We start from the raw sequence: 17,333 nt of genomic DNA, 5'->3' as shown, positions 1-17,333 counted from the left end.
GCAGGAGATTAAAGCCATTAACTGCAGGTGTTATTTTATGTAAATATGTTGACAGTTCGTGCAGTTGTTTTGCCATTTAAGTTATTAACTTTACATGTAAAAGGGCCTTAAAGGGTTTCTATCATTTAAAAAAAAATCCTATTCTTACCTTTTCCTCCCCCATCAGTCTACTTACCAGATCTTCACCACACCTATCTTTTCCTGGCTCCTGCAGTCCAGGGGGTCACTTCACCTCCAGCTGGCTGATTCCTCCCCTTCCTGTGAGGTTATGTACATTGCCGGCAGTCTTCTTCTTGCCAGCCAATGTACATTACGTCACAGCTCACAGGACAGCAAGGCGAGTGCCGATTTACTTCAAAAACTACTCATGCGAGCTGTCTCGGCAATAGATCAGAATTCCTTCATAGGCAGTGAACACTACAGCACAAGGATGTGACCTTCACTTACCCGGCCGGAAGGAATGTGAGGAATGCAGCCTTCATAAAAAGCCGGTGAGGTGACCCTGGGGCACTGCAGAAGCTCAGCGATGAGAAGATGTGGTAAGGAGAATGACGGGGAAGAAATAGGTGTGTGTGTGTGTATATATATATATATATATATATATATATATATATATATATACATATATATATATATATTTTATGACAAAACCCCTTTAAAAAAGAATTTTTGCAAAATCATCTGTTTTGCATAAGTCAAAAAATGCTAATAGTGTATTTTTCTGGGGGCTGTTAACCTTCTGTAGCAAATTATTGTTGTCATTTGGATTTAACGTATTAAGGACCAAGCACAGTAAATTTACGGCACTTGGTTCTGGGCTTTAAACCTAGCCAATAGTATAAAATAAGGTGGAAAATCACAGAGGTGAGAAAAAATGCTCAAAGACATAACTCACCCGCATTTATAAGTGTGTGTGTTTTTATGCATGCAGTTTGCTATAGATGCTGGAGGAGCCCAGGCTGACATGCCAGTGTGGCACACTTTTAATGCAGGGCAATCCACTGCTTTGTCAGTGCTGGTTGTACCCCTGCATGTGTGGCGCACATATCTATGGCAGACGTCCTGGCATCAGTTCATATGGTGCAGGCTGGGTCTGTTGGCAGTCACCCCTCCCCCACCCTGGGTTCAGTTGAGTGGCTGCGCAATCAGAGTGCACCTGACCATTTTGGTTCCTCTACATAGCAATCTGGCTTACTGCATGGCTTCAGGTCAAATGGCGATTGAGCATTTCCTGTAGTAAATATCTTGTATCTGGCCTCTTTTTTTGTTTAGAAAAAAATATGTTAGGGTTTAAAGCCTCTGCTTCTGCAATCAATCTGAAGCATATTGGGTTGTCAGCTGTTAGTCACGGCTGATAACCCAGAGGAGAAGGCAGGAGTTTTTTTTTTTAACCCTTTCTGTCCTCTCTATTTCTGAGTACACAGCGCTCAATGTGGGAAAGTGAAAGTATAACTACCACTACACAAGCCGGCAGTCAGTGACCGCCGGGCTCCCCTGGCACAGCAGAGCTGTAGGGTCCTAGCGGACCCTGATCAGCTCTACCAGTGACTATTGTCACTACAGAGGATATTTGTCTCTGTAACTGGGGCTCCTATGAATGTGGCTCCTATGGATGCCCCAGCTACAGTGGGAAAGTGGCAAATTAAAAAAAACAACACGTGAATGTCTCCCAATGGTGTTATATGACGTCATAGGGAACATAGATGGCAAAAAAGAATAAATTACATAAATAAGTAAAAAAAAAATACTGAATAAAATATAAAATATATACCTAAAAAAAAAAAATAACCCAAAGCCGACGCCAACCAAAATCATCGACACATGCGCCCTGTAAACCAAAACTATACATATATATCAAAACTTTTGAAACAAAATGAGGAACCTATTTCTGTACTTTATTTTAACTTAATAGTTTTTTTTTATCAGTATATTTAATTTTAAAAACATCAGTTTTTTAGCTTTTTTACCCCCAATAAAACTAAGAAAGAAAAAAAATAGGACATTTAAACCACCACATGGGTAAAATCCCTAAAAAGTGTCTGGTCCTTAAAGTACAAAAGAGCACGGTCCTTAAGGGGTTAAATAGATATGCTGGCCATTTTACAAATGCACAGCAAGATGAACGACTCTGGAAAACGCCAGAATTCTCCAGATGGCCTCAGAACTGCTAATATATCGACCACTTTCATATAATTTGATCTCTTCCTTATCATTTTCAAGCCGGTCGTTGCCTTTATTAACATGTGTACACATGTATTTAATACATTTCACAGAACTGCAATACTCTTATGTCAATATGGGCAAGAAATGTATATGAAAGAACAGGATTATAAGGCACCACCCACGGTTATCCAGGGTTACACGATTGATTTCAGCGGGAAAACCGCACCTTCCTTCGCAGCTCTTTGCCGGTACTGGCGGTATCCGTCGCCTCATGTTTGAGTTTCTTTCGGGATGGGTCGAGGATATGTTTTGCTGCGGCGACTTTCTTTCATACAGGGTGCATTGGTATTTAAATTACCGCAAGGCCCATGGATCACATTGGCCAATCAATGCAGCGCTCGATGAACCAATCACAGCCATCGCATTGGTTCATTCAGCACTTCGTTGATTGGCTGAGCCGCGACACTCGAAGAACCAATCAACAGCCATCGCATTGTGGAGGCTGTAAAAAGAGATAAGTGAGCATTTCGATGCTTGCGCCAATGAGCCCATCAGCCTTCAAAAGAGTGTTTGTTTGCTCATTCACTGGTCGATCATGGGCACTTGTAGGGTATGTTTACATGGGGTGGGGAAATGCTGTGGAATTTGCACAGCCGAAAATTCCATAGCATTTCCGCATCCAAAACAGAGTTAAAATCTGCAGTCTTTGTGCAGGTTTTGAGTCTAAATCATCTGTGTATCCACAGCTGATTTGGGCATATATAGCACTTCCCTCAGCCCCCAATTCTTTGCAACCCAGCACCCTCTAGTGAGCGCCGTGCCGCTGATCAGCTGATGCAGCATTTCTGCCCTGTGCGAACATACCCTTAAACAGCCCGATGATCGGGCAAAAGAACGTGTGGTTGAATGTAAAAGGCCGCTTAAGGCCGCTGTAAGGTTTCCCATTGAAATCAATGTGAAACACTTCTGATCCTCTATCATGCGTGAAACTTGTGCGAGAGGATCGAAATTTCATGATACAATGCATTCGCGGGCAAATCTCATATTCATGAGCATGGTATTGGTCCAAGTGCCACAGCCCAATATCGCACTCACTGGTGTGGAGCTAGCCTAATTCAGCCATCCTAAGAGACTTTGGGATACTATGACAGCTATCTGATAAATCCTCTGGAGCTCGGACTATAATGATAGCGACAAGATACTTTTTTGGAAAAAAACGCAGACACGCGCAGAACTTAATCCTCAAGTTTAATCAAAGACAAGAGTTTGTACTTCAGACAGACACGACAAGTGGTCGACCGCAGGAGGCTCAGCTGCCCTCACAGAAGAAGGCGTTACATGCTACGGTCAAAGATGCCACCAAGATGACGAACTCTTGGAAGTCCACCTCCCCATCTCCATTCTCATCTAATTCCTTCATGATCTTATCCACAGTGCTGGCGTCTTTCTGGGTCTATAAGAAAGAAGAAGATTACTGTAACCCAGCAGATTATTGTGTAAGTCTGGTTGCTCAATGTAAAAGGCACACGACCTCCGACATCTTACCGCGAGGTCAAACTGAAGCTCTGGTAATTATTTTCCCATCATACACCGACCCGGCATCAGAACCGGTGTAGGTGACTGTGCCCACTTTGCTTGCTGGTCTGAGAGATGGGCCACAGTGGGCCGGGACTGCTGGGTCAGGCGCAGCTGGCGGACTCCCTTGATCTTAATTTTAATTGTGTTTAATTTAAATAAAAGTATATACTCACATCCTGTGTCTCTTCCTGGCAGCTATAATGGGCACTGGTGTCTCCTGCTGAATTCGGCATTGTGTAACCATGTGATATACGTACGATCACTGTAGTCAATTTCAGCATTTAAGTGAAGTTTGGGAATGTCTAGAGCGATCATGTGTTTGTCACATGATCACAGAAGTCAGCCACTCAGAAGTCAGGCATGGCTTGAGAGGCATTCTGCAATGGCAGACCTTGGAGTTTTCAGAAGGCCCTAGGTTGCCATAGTAACCGCACAGCACCCCGCGTTCACATCGAGGGCGGCATACGCCCCCCCCCCCCCCCGCCCCAACATCATTTGGGGCATTTAAATGCTGCTGTCAGAATTGAGTGCAGCATTTAAAGGGTTACCAGTCACGATCAGCCAGACTGCCGATTGCAGCTTTTTCTGGCAGTTGTTGGCTGTAGTAAATAGCTGGTGCCGCATTGTATAGAGCGGGATTGATCCCCTCCATACAAACCCCGAACGCCCAGAACATAACTATATGTTCTGTGTCATTAAGGGGTTAAACAGACAAATGGGGGCATTATTTCTGAAGGAAAGATTATTTCTGAAAGGGGGTATTATTACTGATCGGGGATATAGAGAAGATATTATTGCTAAGTTGGGTCACTTTTACTGTGTGAGGGTCACTATAAGCAGCAATAACTGTGTGGTGCTACATGGGGGCACAAAAATGAGGATAATACTACTATGTGGAGTACCACAGGTGGCATTATTATTATCTTGAGTACTATAGCAGGAGGAAATGTGTAAAGGTAGATAACGTAAGGAGGGTGTTATAAAAACAAGGAGCCAAAGATGTCTGTGTGTCAAATTCCGCGGAAACAGGATTTGGTTCGAAGAAGTTCACATGGCGGTCTGGGCTGAATACAGAAGAAGAGGAGAACTGAACGACTCCAGTAAGAGAGGACATCGCCTGTTATCGCCTTGATATAACGGTACTGTAATCACTTATACGGTCTGAAAAGTACCATATAAGCTGGTATCTACCATTATATTGTTACTGTAATCACTGTTACAGATTTGCTGCTACACATGTTGTGACACACTGCAAAAGGGCCCACTAAGACTCTGTTGCCCAGGGACCCGCATAAACCTGGAGCTAGCCCAGATCATACATGCACTTTGACACATAGAAATGGTCACTCTTACAGATAGTACATCTGGATTGTCCCAGCTACTATACAGCATTGCATGCTGCTGCAAGCCAGTTGTAATGTTGTGCAGCTTGATCCCAATCATTATAATAATTGGATCATTTCAGGAGTGAAAGAACAGACTAAGCAGAAATAAACAACCACATCTTGTGGGGCCACATGTGTCACAGAGATACTATGAACCCCACCGTGCTACTAACCAGTTTGACTTTGAGCTAGTCCTGATGGCTGCACTTGGGAAACCCCATCTTTCATCCTTTAACCTCTTTTTGAGGGATCTGGTCTTAGCTGTAGGGGGTCCCTAGAACATCAACCCAAGGGTAGTCTTAGTTCAGCTGATACAGGTCAGAGGCACCATAGTAAGGTACAGGAGAAACAGAAAGATACGTATTCCAGATAGCAGAGCAGGGTCAGGGTAGGCGGAGTTTATGCAAATGGTGAGAAGGGCAGAGAGACAGGCAGGCGGCAATCATGCAAAACATAGTGAAGGAGCAAGCCGAGGTCAGGACAAGTAGAAGTCAAGAAAGCTGGGTTCACAGGTAAAACCAGGAGTCAATCAAGAATCAATAGAACCTATTACTCGGGCACCCTTCAGTGAGAGAGGGTACCTTAAATAACCTGGAACCAAATAGCTTTAGTTGGGGATGGGAAAGTTGGGTGTGTGTTGGCCCTTTTTGATGCGGTTCAAGCTTGCAACTTCTACAGGCAGAGCTGACAGGCAGGAGAATAAAGTGGCATCTGCTACAGAGAAAGGTCTGAAGATGCTGATGACCAGTGGGCAGGGAGGAGAGGTGCTTCTGGTTGTGGCCGGTGGTCCTGACACCATGCTTTATATGTATTTAGAATTTCTGACAATGCAGGGACCCCAGTGGTGTCCAGAGACTTACATTGTCTTTGACTGACATCATCCTAAAGATAGCCATACACATATTGTTAATACCTTCCGATTTCTTGTCCTGACTCATGCCCGACTGCAGCTGTTGGGTAAAACTGGGTTGTTTGGGTATGTTAGATTTCAACATGTTTGATCACTCTGTTTTCATGGGAGATACTCCAGTGAGAACACTTGCAGGTGAGGTCGAGGGTGTATGTGTACATAAGATCATTGGGAGTATCAGTTGTCAGTTGAACAAGCTTTCAGATGACCGCTATTTAATGTATATGACTATATTAACTGATCTCACTATGTATCTACACATCAAGACAAGTTAACTCATACCTCTAGATACTCCCCAAGTTCATTCTGCAGTAGATCCTTCAGCTCTCTTCGACTTAACTTGTGCTTATCACCTTCCCGGGCTGAGTATGTGTGAAAAACGGAGATGAGTGTCTCCATGGCTCCTTCCAGCTGTGAAGACATCTATGAAGAGTTGTGGTTGATGAACTTAACACGCTGTGGAGTAAAGAGAGGAATTTATTGCTGAAAAATATAAAGACTTATGGGGTAGAAGTCGGAAAAATCAGAGAATTTCTACAGAGGAAGATGGGTAGAGTATAAGAATATCTTGGTACAGCGGAATGGGGAAAAGATATGTTAGCAAAGGGAATGTCTTAGTACAGTGTGATGGGGAGATATGATGGCATAAGGATAGACTGATGAAGAAGAGATCTAGATGTCTTAGTGACACAAGTGAATAGGTAATAAAGGGAAATGTTTTGGCAAACAATATGGATAGAAAAAGGGAATGTCTCAGCATAGGAAGATCGGTAAGTGGTGGAAGTGCTTTGTCAATTGGCGAGGAGTAAAGCATGGATTGACCTATGCTTGGGAATTTGAGTGTTGAGTTATGTCCACTCAGAATGGAAAGTATGACACGAGAATACGTAATAAATGGAAGTGTCTTGACAAACGATATGGATTTTAAAAAAAGGAGAGCCTTGGAAAATTGGTACATGATTGAAGTGCTTTGTCAGTTGGGGAGTGAAGAATGGGCAAGTCTATTCAAGATAATAAGTATGAGTTTGGTCTCTGTTCAAGATGAGGAATATGAAAAATGTGTTTGCTTAGGACGAAGAGTACGGGTTGTGCCCGTCCTGGGGACGAAGAGTACGGGTTGTGCCCGTCCTGGGGACGAAGAGTATGGGTTGTGCCCGTCCTGTGGACGAAGAGTACGGGTTATGCCCGTCCTGGGGACGAAGAGTACGGGTTATGCCCGTCCTGGGGACGAAGAGTACGGGTTATGCCCGTCCTGGGGACGAAGAGTACGGGTTGTGCCCGTCCTGGGGACGAAGAGTATGGGTTGTGCCCGTCCTGTGGACGAAGAGTACGGGTTATGCCCGTCCTGGGGACGAAGAGTACGGGTTATGCCCGTCCTGGGGACGAAGAGTACGGGTTATGCCCGTCCTGGGGACGAAGAGTACGGGTTATGCCCGTCCTGGGGACGAAGAGTACGGGTTATGCCCGTCCTGGGGACGAAGAGTACGGGTTATGCCCGTCCTGGGGACGAAGAGTACGGGTTATGCCCGTCCTGGGGACGAAGAGTACGGGTTATGCCCATCCTGGGGACGAAGAGTACGGGTTATGCCCGTCCTCGGGGGGAAGAGTACGGGTTATGCCCGTCCTTGGGGCGAAGAGTACGAGTTATGCCTGTCCTCGGGATGAGGAGCACGGGTTATGTCTGTACTCTTGTTGATGAGTATGAATTATTGCTCTACAGAATGAGGAGCACGAGTCACCTCTCTGCTCGGGATGTTGTGTAAGAGAAGTAGTCTCTTGGTAGTGGACAAATATATAATGGACTGTTTTGGCACAAGATTGGGATGCCAGAAAGATCGATAAGATATTGGGACATTTCCATCTCCAGTCTTCAAACAGAGGCTGGGCAGACATCTGTCTGGGATGATTTTGTGAATCCTGCATTGAGCAGGGGGTTGGACCAGATGACCCCGGAGGATCCTTCCAACTCTACCATTCTATGATAATAGTTTAGGAAATAAAATCTTGAAGTAGAGAAGAGGACAGGAGCGGTTGGGTATAACAGCGGTATCTCACCAGACTATGACCGGTCAGTGATGGCTCCTCCACAGCGGGTTGTGCAGACTGGTGTGTTGTGCTAGCGCGGGTCTCCTTTTCATCTCCTTTCTCCACTGGATTCATTACATGTCAAACAATGACAGCTGCTCCTCTCAGGTATCACCAGACAAATTTCCATATACCACAGAGGACCTCAGACACATCACCCAGGAGACCACTGAAACCAGACCCCACATGTGCGCGAGAAACGGGATGCTGGTCACATGACTCTGTGAAACCAGCGTCTACTAATTGTAATTAGCAGTTTTAAAACTCATTGGGCCGTGACTTCTGGCGATAGTCAATCTGTATTCTTCTAACGCTTACCTTCACATGGAGCCAAAGATGGCGGTATTACATCATTAGGGTCTACGCAAGGGCTGCAGATCCTCACGTAGTAGACCCTCAATCCCCCTCCATTATGGGAATAAACCAAGAGACGCTTGAAGTGAGGAACATGGAAAAACAGAAATGAATGAAGGGTGTGATTGTACAGCGGAGCCAGACCTGTGTGACATTTCCACCGCATCCACCGAACTGCAAAACAAGTCAAAGAGAAGTCTGTGAGAGCGGACAAGCGGCGTCCTACACATAAGAGGCATACTGTACTGCAGAGCCTGGGTATCTAAGCCTATCGTGTGTGATACTGTCTGCTGAACCCATGTCTCTAAAATTAGCCATACGCCTTCAATAACTGTCCGCTGATTGCTTGTTCATCTGTGCCCCACCCCACTACACACAAGCAGCTTGGTTCGGAGGGACAAGGGTCCTTACACATGGAGCAATTTGTCCAGTAGATGAGTACTAATCAGCGAGATCAACTGCCCAGCCTTTATACAGGCCAATTTAGGGGCAAACCATCATTCATCCAATGGTTCACCCCAATACAGTTATTGTCAGCAACGTGTCCCCCGTAAACTATTCATTTTATTTGGTCCCCTGTGAAACACGAGACCGCCAATTCGTTGGGTAATCAGTGGCCATTTAGACAGTCCAATTAGCAGTTGTATGTTTGTGCCCAAATCAGACCAAGTAAAAGGCCCATAAGCTGCTGCCGGACTCCGCTGGTGGTGCTCTCGACAGTAATAGGAGAACGATGCCCGATCATTTTTTCACACGTTAGCCCTGTGAATGTCGTCCGAACATCTGATACACGTTAGATGGCCGCAATCTGCAGGTTCAGACAACATTAGTCTTAAAGGGGCATTCCTAACTTTGGCGTATCCCTGAAGTTTGACAGCAGTGACCTATTATTCACCTTAATAGGAAGTGCTGCAGATAGCTAAGTACAAGCGTTTATGTGAATGGCGCATCGCCACCACTGTCAAATTTCATTTCTTACCGTACGCGATTTCTCTGGATTAGTGGGGTTCCCACTGCTGAGACCTCCACCGATCGGCAAGTTATTCCCTGTGGATGGGGGGTAACTTGCTGCGGTGGGATTACCCCTTTAAGCCTGTCATGTGATACTATCTACTGAGATGCTGTATGTAATTCTATAATGTGATACTTCCTTCTGAGTGGATGTATCTAATCCTATCAAGTGTGATACTGTCTGTGTCTCTAATACCCGTGCCCTCTGTAGAGACGTCCTGGATCTCATTTGCTGGGCTCATTCATCACCCGCTGAAGGTGACACTGATCTTGGCATCTATTGTCATGTAATGTAGATCTGATTACAGCCTGCCGCCCGTCTTTGTTTTCAGCCCCACAATCGGGCGATGCTAACGTGGCTGTAGATGTCATTACTCTTCTTTTATAGCACTAGATTGCGAGCTCCTGGGACACAGTCATCCATTATGCCACCACTACTAGACTCATGATCTATTGCTATTGTAAGTTCCTGGTTTGGCGTGTTCTCCTCTAGATTGTGAGCTCACTGGGCTTGTTTTTCACCACAAATTTGATCCTGAATCATTGCGGATTCCACATCAAATCCACTGTGGAATCTGCAGCTCGGGTCTACCACTAGTTGAACCCCTTAGAGACTGCAATACATGTACGCCTTTTAACCAGTCTCACTAATTGGCTTTAAATCTGCTCAAACAATCTTTCAAAGGGGATGACTTGGCTGACTACTGACAGCTGGGCTCCTGCTCTAACTGCCAGGAATAGAGCAACCTCAGTGGCTTCCACTGGCCCCCCGCAGTGCAATCACTAAGTACCAATGGGCTCTCATGGCAGCCAGAAGCCTGACAAAGGCCTCCATGTCTGCTATGTAACTCAGCCTATTAGGCCCCGCTTCCAGCAGAGTCTGATAGGCTGATGTCATAGGCTTAGTAGAATGCACTACATAGGTAATGCAGTGTACTATCCTGGCACTTAGAATGCGGTGATGCCGAGTCCATTGTTTTCTTTAAAAAAGGATTGTTTTTTTCCCTTAAAACAGTAAACTTGTTGTCGCAGTAATCGCGCCAATCAGATAAGAACGTTATCAGATTATTATTACTGAATGCGGAACACCGTAGAAGCAAAACCCAAAAAACAGTGCTTTTTCTGTCCACCCAAAATATAATAAAAGTCCTACAACACATTATTTGTTCCTCGGAGTGCGGCCGGTAATATATACAACCCGTCCCACAAAACAGCCTTCATCCGGCTGTTATCGAGTGATGGCTCTTGCAATGAGAATGAAAAATCGGCTGGTCCTTAAGGCACAGAGCGGGCACTAAGGGGTTAAATCTGGATCTCCGTCGCAGGCCAAATCGTGTAGATTTTTTTTCTGCCCGCGGACTTTTAATCCGCAAACAGTAATAAAGAGTTAACATGTCAACATTCAGAATATAGATCTGCTGGAATGTGTGGCTTCCTGGCGCGGTTTGTAGAGGTGGAATCCTCATGGGAATTCTGACGCAGAACGTGTCCTGAAGGGCATCCACACAGGGAGGACTGATATCGCCCTCCTAAACCTGCCATTTGTGCTGCGAACGCCATGTAGTTTGCACGAAAACACATCCGACCCCTACAACATGCGATATTTGCGCACGTGGCGCAATACGAAAAATGTAACAATCGCATTGCATTGGCGTGAAAGTCACATCTACTTGCGAGTGTGATGAGATTAGTACTTCTTTGCTGCCACAAGAAATCGGAAACCGAATCACCCAAAAAGTGGACACGCAGTGATTTTTCAAACTTGGACCGTCCGTCTGAGAGATCCCTTGTGTGAACGAGCGCATTACATTGCAAGCCGTGCCTTCTTTCCACACGCGGTATCTGACCATGTTGCAATCAGTCCACATGACCCTCCCGTGTGAAGTACGTTCACGTGGCAGAATTCACTGTGGAATCTTCAGCCCGAATTCCGCCCCTAAAAACCGCGTCAAAATCTGCGTCTTCCTCCCGCGATCTTTGGTGCAGATCCATGTTCAGAAAGACGCGGACTTTGACACGGATTTTAGAGGTGGAATTCATGCAGAAATCTCCGTGGTGTAGTCCGCCGTGTGAACGCACCCTGAAGCGGATGGATTCAAAAATAGAGCCCCCCCGCTGAGCGGCAGTGCGGCCGCAGATCCCAGCGCATCTGAACACGGATTTATCGCTTTTCAATGGGCAGATCTCTGCATTAAGAATTGATTTGTCACTTTTTCAGATTTCGCTGTGTGAACATAACCTTACACCTCCTGACCTGCGGCTCTGCAGCAGAGTGTAAGCTCCGGTGTCCGGAGTTATTGGTAAAGTTTTGGTCTTATGGGAGGACTAGATTGTAAGCTCTTTGACCTGCACTCTCATTATCCTCCTTTGTATCTGTAGTATTCACTAATGGTGGAGGCTAAGCGCTGCCCTCTACTGCTGCTGCAAAGTATGACAGCGCACTATGAGTCAGACCTTTGTGAAAAGCCCTGTCAGGGTCTCCTCCTCCTCCTCCGCCACAGGCTTCCCAAACTTCCTGTTATCCTGCTGGAGGAATGTCTTAAAGGTGTACGCAGCACCGTGTAAGTAAGAAGAGAACTGCGCTATGTACTAACCCCCTGCGTCGTGCACGGCCCCAACGGTCAGACCAGCACCGCGCTGCACTGGGGCTGCGTTACATGTTATAGCCGGTTATGCCTGCGGGAAATTCAGCATCTCCCTGCTGTTGAAAATTTCTGCGACTGTATCACACATGATAGGCTTAGATACAGCATCTTAGCAGACAGTATCGCACCATAGGATTAGATACGCGGCTCAGCAGACGGTATCACACAGGATAGGATTAGATACACGGCTCAGCAGACAGTATCACACAGGATGGGATTAGATACACAGCTCAGCAGACAGTATCACACAGGATGGGATTAGATACATCAGTTTGGTGATATCAAGGTCAGATTTGCCCTTCAGAGGTTTTAGATGGAGCATCACTGCAAATGTTACCATGCAATATCTAGTGGACACGTTATGTATATGTAGACCCGAGAAACCCAGGGACCCCGAACCGGGAATCTGCTGTGTGGAGGATCTGTTAATCGGTCACAACGGATTGGTTTAACAGGTCGCTATGTCTGGAATCGCCCTATTGTTTCCGCATGTAGTCACCGGTGAGCGCACCGCGTCTCCAGATTTTTTAGGGTCTGACTGACATAATAATGGGGGCTGATGTGTGTGTTTGTGTCTTATTAGGCTACAGAAGGGTTAATAATGCTTAGGCTGTCTGAGGTGGGTGGTGAGGGTCACTCCTCTCAGCAGTACACTGGGGGGCTGTTCGTGTGCCAGGACTCCAGGGCGTGGTGAGGCTGGTACACAGCTACATCTGTGTGAGTGAGCAGAGCCAGACCAGTGCAAGCCCGCAGGTGAGCTGGTAATAGCCTCTGCCTTATCGCTCTCAGCCTGTGTCCTCTACTCGCCATCGCTGGTCCCTTCCTTGCCATTGCTGGGCCCCTCTCCTCGCCATCGCTGGTCCTTTCCTTGCCATCGCTGGTCCTTTCCTTGCCATTGCTGGGCCCCTTTCCTCACCATTGCTGGGTCCCCTTTCCTCACCATTGCTGGGTCCCCTTTCCTCACCATTGCTGGGCCCCTCTCCTCGCCATCGCTGGTCCTTTCCTTGCCATTGCTGGTCCCCTTTCCTCGCCATTGCTGGGTCCCCTTTCCTCGCCATTGCTGGGTCCCCTTCTTCGCCATTGCTGGGCCCCTTGCTCATCTTTGCTTGATCCTATTCTCGCTCTCCCCGTATCCGCTTCCCTCGTCTCCCTTGTCTTCTGCTTTTGCATATGCTGCTTCATTCATATGCCCTCTGTCATTTGGCACCTGGAGCATTTAATACCGCTGTTCTCCACAGCACAAGATGGCGAGCTCACAGACTGAAGTGGAACGTGCCATCGTGACCATAGTGCAATGCTTTTTTGACCACGCCGGAGACGAGGGTAAGAAAGAGACTCTGAGTGTCAACGAATTCATCAAACTTTCCTCCAAGGAGCTGCCGCACCTGATGAAGGTAAGTCTGAGCGTCCAGAATGCAGCATTCAGTGGTTAACCCCCTTCACAATTGCTGACTGTAAATTTACATCACTGATGACTGGGCTCTGTGCAGCAGCAATGTAAATTTATGTTAGGGAACTCCGCTGGCAATCGTGACCTCTCAACGGTAGGTGAAACATATGAACAGGCTGTTCAGGTGACGTCATCAGGACTTGATTAATTCAAGCCCCAATGATGTCATCACTGACAACCAATCACAACTATGGCCGAGAAAGTTTGTGTACCACATGCTTTCCAGGTGTGTCAATGGCTCTTGCCCTCTCTCCTCTCAGTGTGAGAGCGAGGGAGAGAAGTAGAACATACCATGTAAAAAAACAGACCCCTTCTATTACAATCACCAATTTACTTAGTATAGGTGATTGTACAATATAGGGTTAATTCTAAATTTATCCAGAAATGAAATATATAATGCTACATTTCAGGTGCCTTCACACTTGCGATCACGATATTGTTGCGGTTTTTTAACACAAATGTCAATAGGACTTTCTAGTGTTAAAAACGCATCGTACATAAATCGGTGGATCTTGCCGTGGATCTTCAGCTGATTTCCCCCTTTCAAATGTAGGTGAAGTCTGTTGCAGATAAATGCCAAAATCCACACCGGTGGTGTAATGCGATGGAATTTGATGCAGATTTTATCCACAAGGATTCCGCTAAGTGTGAATGCACCCTTATTAGTCCTTACATCAATTACTCATCAATACCATGTGCAATGCATACATTGTGCATACATAAAAAATTATAAGGGAAATATGAATGAAAATCATAAACCGTATACGGCAACATTTTAAAAATGAATGTTAAATTTGTAATTTTCCTAAATTGTTCAGAAATGTGCAAAGTTTTACAAATGTGCTTCCAAAATAAAGAAGTTAAATATCTTATACAACATTAGTACCATTTGTTTGTCGTACCAGTTTGTCACAGGGTCCCCCATGCATTAAAATAACAAATCAGGGGTTACTCTCAGCTCCTCGTTTGCCCCCTGCCGTCTCCTCCAGTCTCCGCTATCTCTGTTTACAGGCTGCTGTGACATCACATAAACCTGCTGCAGCAGATGATGGTACTCAGATGTGACCGCTGAGTGCTGTCATTGCCTGCTGCAGTGTGTTTGTAGACGGGCTCAGGCTGCAAAGTGACGTCACAGGGAGACCGGAGACAGCGTAGAGGTAACTGCTGAGTTCGTTATTTTAAGGCATGGGGCACCAAGTGACTGGGGTTTCCTTAACTCAGACAACCCCTTTAATGAGTAAACAGGTTTGGTCTTGAAGGAGTTAAAGGAGTTTTCTGGGAATTAAAAGGGCTGTCCCATGAAAAAAGTTATCCCCTGTCCAGACATAATTTACCCTTTATCTGATCAGTGGGGAACCAACCACTGGGACCCCCACCAATCACCAGAATGGGGGTCCTGAGGGTCCCTGAATGGAGCAACGGTCACACATGTGCAGTACAGCTCCATTCATTTCAGTGGAACTGCCGGCGGAATGCTTTAATTCGGTTATCTGTGGCAGTCCCGTTAACATGAATGAGATGGTAGTGCAGAGGTGTGCCCACTGCTCCATTCATTCAAGGAGCTTTGGGACCCGCATTCCCATTATTGGTGGGGGTCTCTGCAGTCAGACAAGTATCCCCTGTCCTGTGGGTAACTGACGTCAGAGTTCGCTCGCTCACTCGGGCAGCCTGTTTACACCAGCAGATAAATCGTTAGCTCGTTCGAGCGCTATTTAAACTGAATGAGCCAATGCTGATTTTCATGCCTGCAGAAAATTAATGACAAAAACGAATAAAGAAAAATTTATCATTCGTTGTTCAATCGTTGGCTGCGTTTACACTGAGCGATTATTGTTCATTTTCATTCATTTGAACGATGATCGTTCAATGTAAAAGGACCTTAAGGGATAACTTCAGCATTTTAAAGGGGCTGTGGCACTTCAAAAGGACTCAGCCTGCAGTACCAACTCAGGCCACTGCTCAATGTATGGAGCTGTCTGCTTTCTGCAGCAAAACCCATTTTAGTCCGTACGAAGAAAACCATCAAAGAGGCTGATCCTGATTCTTTGAGAGGTCATTGGTTAAGACCATGTAACCAGATTATAGAAATTCAATTATTTTATGTTTTTTTTAGCAATGTGGATGTTTCAGGCTCCTCCCACTGTGTCACATGGCATGGAGGTTGAGGGGTGTCTTGAGCAAGGTTTCACATAACATTTTTCATTCCTGTAGGATGTCTCCTTAGAGGAGAAGATGAAGGATCTCGATATCAACCGGGATAACGAGCTGAAGTTTAATGAGTACTGGCGGCTGATTGGCGAGCTCGGCAAGCAGATTAAGAGAGAGATCAAACCAAAGAAATAGTGATGTCACCACTGTAGGGCGGCGGTCCATCCGATGTACAGTGCTGTCATTTGTATCCTATCACAATAAAGAGACTGGGATATGAAATGGTCTCCTCATTATCCTGCTTCCACAGCTTTATAACATCTCAGAGGTGCGATGATCAGGATATTATACAGCCAGATTATCTGTTAAAGGGGTTGGCCAGGGGGGAAAATGGCTGATCCAGTCCATCCGTTGCAGCACCTTGGTTCATGAGTTCCCTCTACCTTCCCAGAGACGGTGACATCATCATCGCAGGAGGTTGGCTTTTTGGCTTATTTCAATAAGTATGCTAGCCTTCTTCTCTGTTAGGGCCAATGCTAAGACAGAAGGAGGCTAGTTTAATTATTGAAATGAGCTAAACAGCTAGACTGCTGAAATAACGTCACAGACACTGGGAAGGTGAAGGGAGCGCTATATCACAAGACTCGATGTTGAAAGTGATGGTGTTTGTACTGCTGGATTGCACTGGATCAAGTATTTTCTCTCCCCGGAGAACCCTTTAAAGGGGTTATCCGTAGAAATATACTTACCTGAAACCAGTCCGAATCCAGTGATGATGGCACTTTTAGCCCAGTTCTGACACAGGGTCACATGGTATAGATCTTCCCCTCCCCTCTGGAGTCACTGATGTCATTGCAGGAGCCTTAGTTATTGAAATGAGCCAGTCGCCTGCACCCTGTGATGATGTCACTGACCTCGGGAGGGAGGAGGAACCTCTATAAAAGGTGGCCCAGTTTCAGAACAAGGCTACAAGTGGAGTGCCAGCACAGCGCTGGACCCGGACTAGATTTGGGGAAGAATTTTTCTCTGGACAACCCATTTAATGTTGACAAAGGAGTCACAGCTCCGCCCCATCACTGACATGACTGACACAGATGCAGCATTTTAAAGGTGCTCATACACATTAGGGAGATGTTGGCAAGACAACCTCTATAGAGCGAGTCACAAAAATAAGACCAACAGCGACCACTTGTCCTTAAATGAGGTTCATGTGCATGATGAAAGGGGTTGTCCAGGGAGGTTAAGTACTTACACAAACCCATGGTGTGGGAATCTCCGCTTTGGATACAGTTCTGACACCGGGTCATGTTCTATGGCCGCTCGCTCTAGGCCCGTTACGACAAAGGCTGGCTGTTCGGCTCATCTTCAGAACTTGGTCATCCTCTTCTGTCTCTGCATCGGCTGTAACAGAAAAGGGCCGACCTATTAAGATGAGCCGAACAGCTAGCCTTCTTGATGACAGGATGGGCATGGAGAGAGGGACCATACCATGTGACCCGCTGTTGAAAACTGTCCCAGAAACAAGATGGACAACCAAGGACATCATGGCTTAATATAACAGGACCTGATTCTCTTACACCACCATCAGAGGAGTGGAAGCTCCA

The 17,333-nt window shown here is 46.0% G+C and overlaps 2 protein-coding genes across 6 annotated transcripts; one reads left to right on the top strand and one right to left on the bottom strand.

The window, feature by feature from the left end:
- Positions 1-3,394: 3,394 nt before the first annotated feature.
- Positions 3,395-8,556, bottom strand: S100A1 (S100 calcium binding protein A1). Of its 3 annotated transcripts, none has more exons than XM_066605903.1 (3): positions 8,440-8,556; positions 6,319-6,492; positions 3,395-3,616 (listed from the first exon to the last, which is right to left on the bottom strand). In XM_066605903.1, the coding sequence occupies exons 2-3, from the start codon at positions 6,457-6,459 to the stop codon at positions 3,473-3,475; spliced, it is 285 nt and encodes a 94-aa protein (XP_066462000.1). In that variant the 5' UTR covers positions 6,460-6,492; positions 8,440-8,556; the 3' UTR covers positions 3,395-3,472. The 3 variants fall into 3 exon arrangements, with proteins under 3 accessions (XP_066462000.1, XP_066461998.1, XP_066461999.1); XM_066605901.1 differs by lacking the exon at positions 8,440-8,556 and adding an exon at positions 8,092-8,267 and having other exon boundaries at positions 6,319-6,447; XM_066605902.1 differs by lacking the exon at positions 8,440-8,556 and adding an exon at positions 8,092-8,176.
- Positions 8,557-11,920: 3,364 nt separating this feature from the next.
- Positions 11,921-16,011, top strand: S100A13 (S100 calcium binding protein A13). 3 transcript variants are annotated; one of them, XM_066608836.1, is made up of 3 exons: positions 11,921-12,047; positions 13,370-13,525; positions 15,793-16,011. In XM_066608836.1, exons 2-3 carry the CDS (start codon positions 13,376-13,378, stop codon positions 15,922-15,924), a joined length of 282 nt encoding a protein of 93 aa, XP_066464933.1. In that variant the 5' UTR covers positions 11,921-12,047; positions 13,370-13,375; the 3' UTR covers positions 15,925-16,011. The 3 variants fall into 3 exon arrangements, with proteins under 3 accessions (XP_066464933.1, XP_066464935.1, XP_066464934.1); XM_066608838.1 differs by lacking the exon at positions 11,921-12,047 and adding an exon at positions 12,715-12,892; XM_066608837.1 differs by lacking the exon at positions 11,921-12,047 and adding an exon at positions 12,718-12,884.
- Positions 16,012-17,333: the final 1,322 nt, after the last annotated feature.

Source organism: Eleutherodactylus coqui, chromosome 6 (assembly GCF_035609145.1).
Source record: "Eleutherodactylus coqui strain aEleCoq1 chromosome 6, aEleCoq1.hap1, whole genome shotgun sequence".
Taxonomy (NCBI): Eukaryota; Metazoa; Chordata; class Amphibia; order Anura; family Eleutherodactylidae; genus Eleutherodactylus; species Eleutherodactylus coqui.
The sequence above is the reverse complement of the archived record's forward strand: the minus strand, read 5'-3'. Positions and strand labels throughout refer to the sequence as shown.

What these genes read in the sequence shown, in the direction of transcription:
- S100A13 (XM_066608836.1), top strand. Translation starts at nt 13,376, where the DNA reads ATGGCGAGCTCACAGACTGAAGTGGAACGTGCCATCGTGACCATAGTG. An exon ending in AGCTGCCGCACCTGATGAAG is followed by an intron (nt 13,526 to 15,792) that starts GTAAGTCTGAGC and finishes TCATTCCTGTAG; the next exon opens with GATGTCTCCTTAGAGGAGAA.
- S100A1 (XM_066605901.1), bottom strand. Translation starts at nt 8,196, where the DNA reads ATGAATCCAGTGGAGAAAGGAGATGAAAAGGAGACCCGCGCTAGCACA. An exon ending in CACTGACCGGTCATAGTCTG is followed by an intron (nt 6,448 to 8,091) that starts GTGAGATACCGC and finishes ATGTCTTCACAG; the next exon opens with CTGGAAGGAGCCATGGAGAC. An exon ending in AACTTGGGGAGTATCTAGAG is followed by an intron (nt 3,617 to 6,318) that starts GTATGAGTTAAC and finishes TCTTTCTTATAG; the next exon opens with ACCCAGAAAGACGCCAGCAC.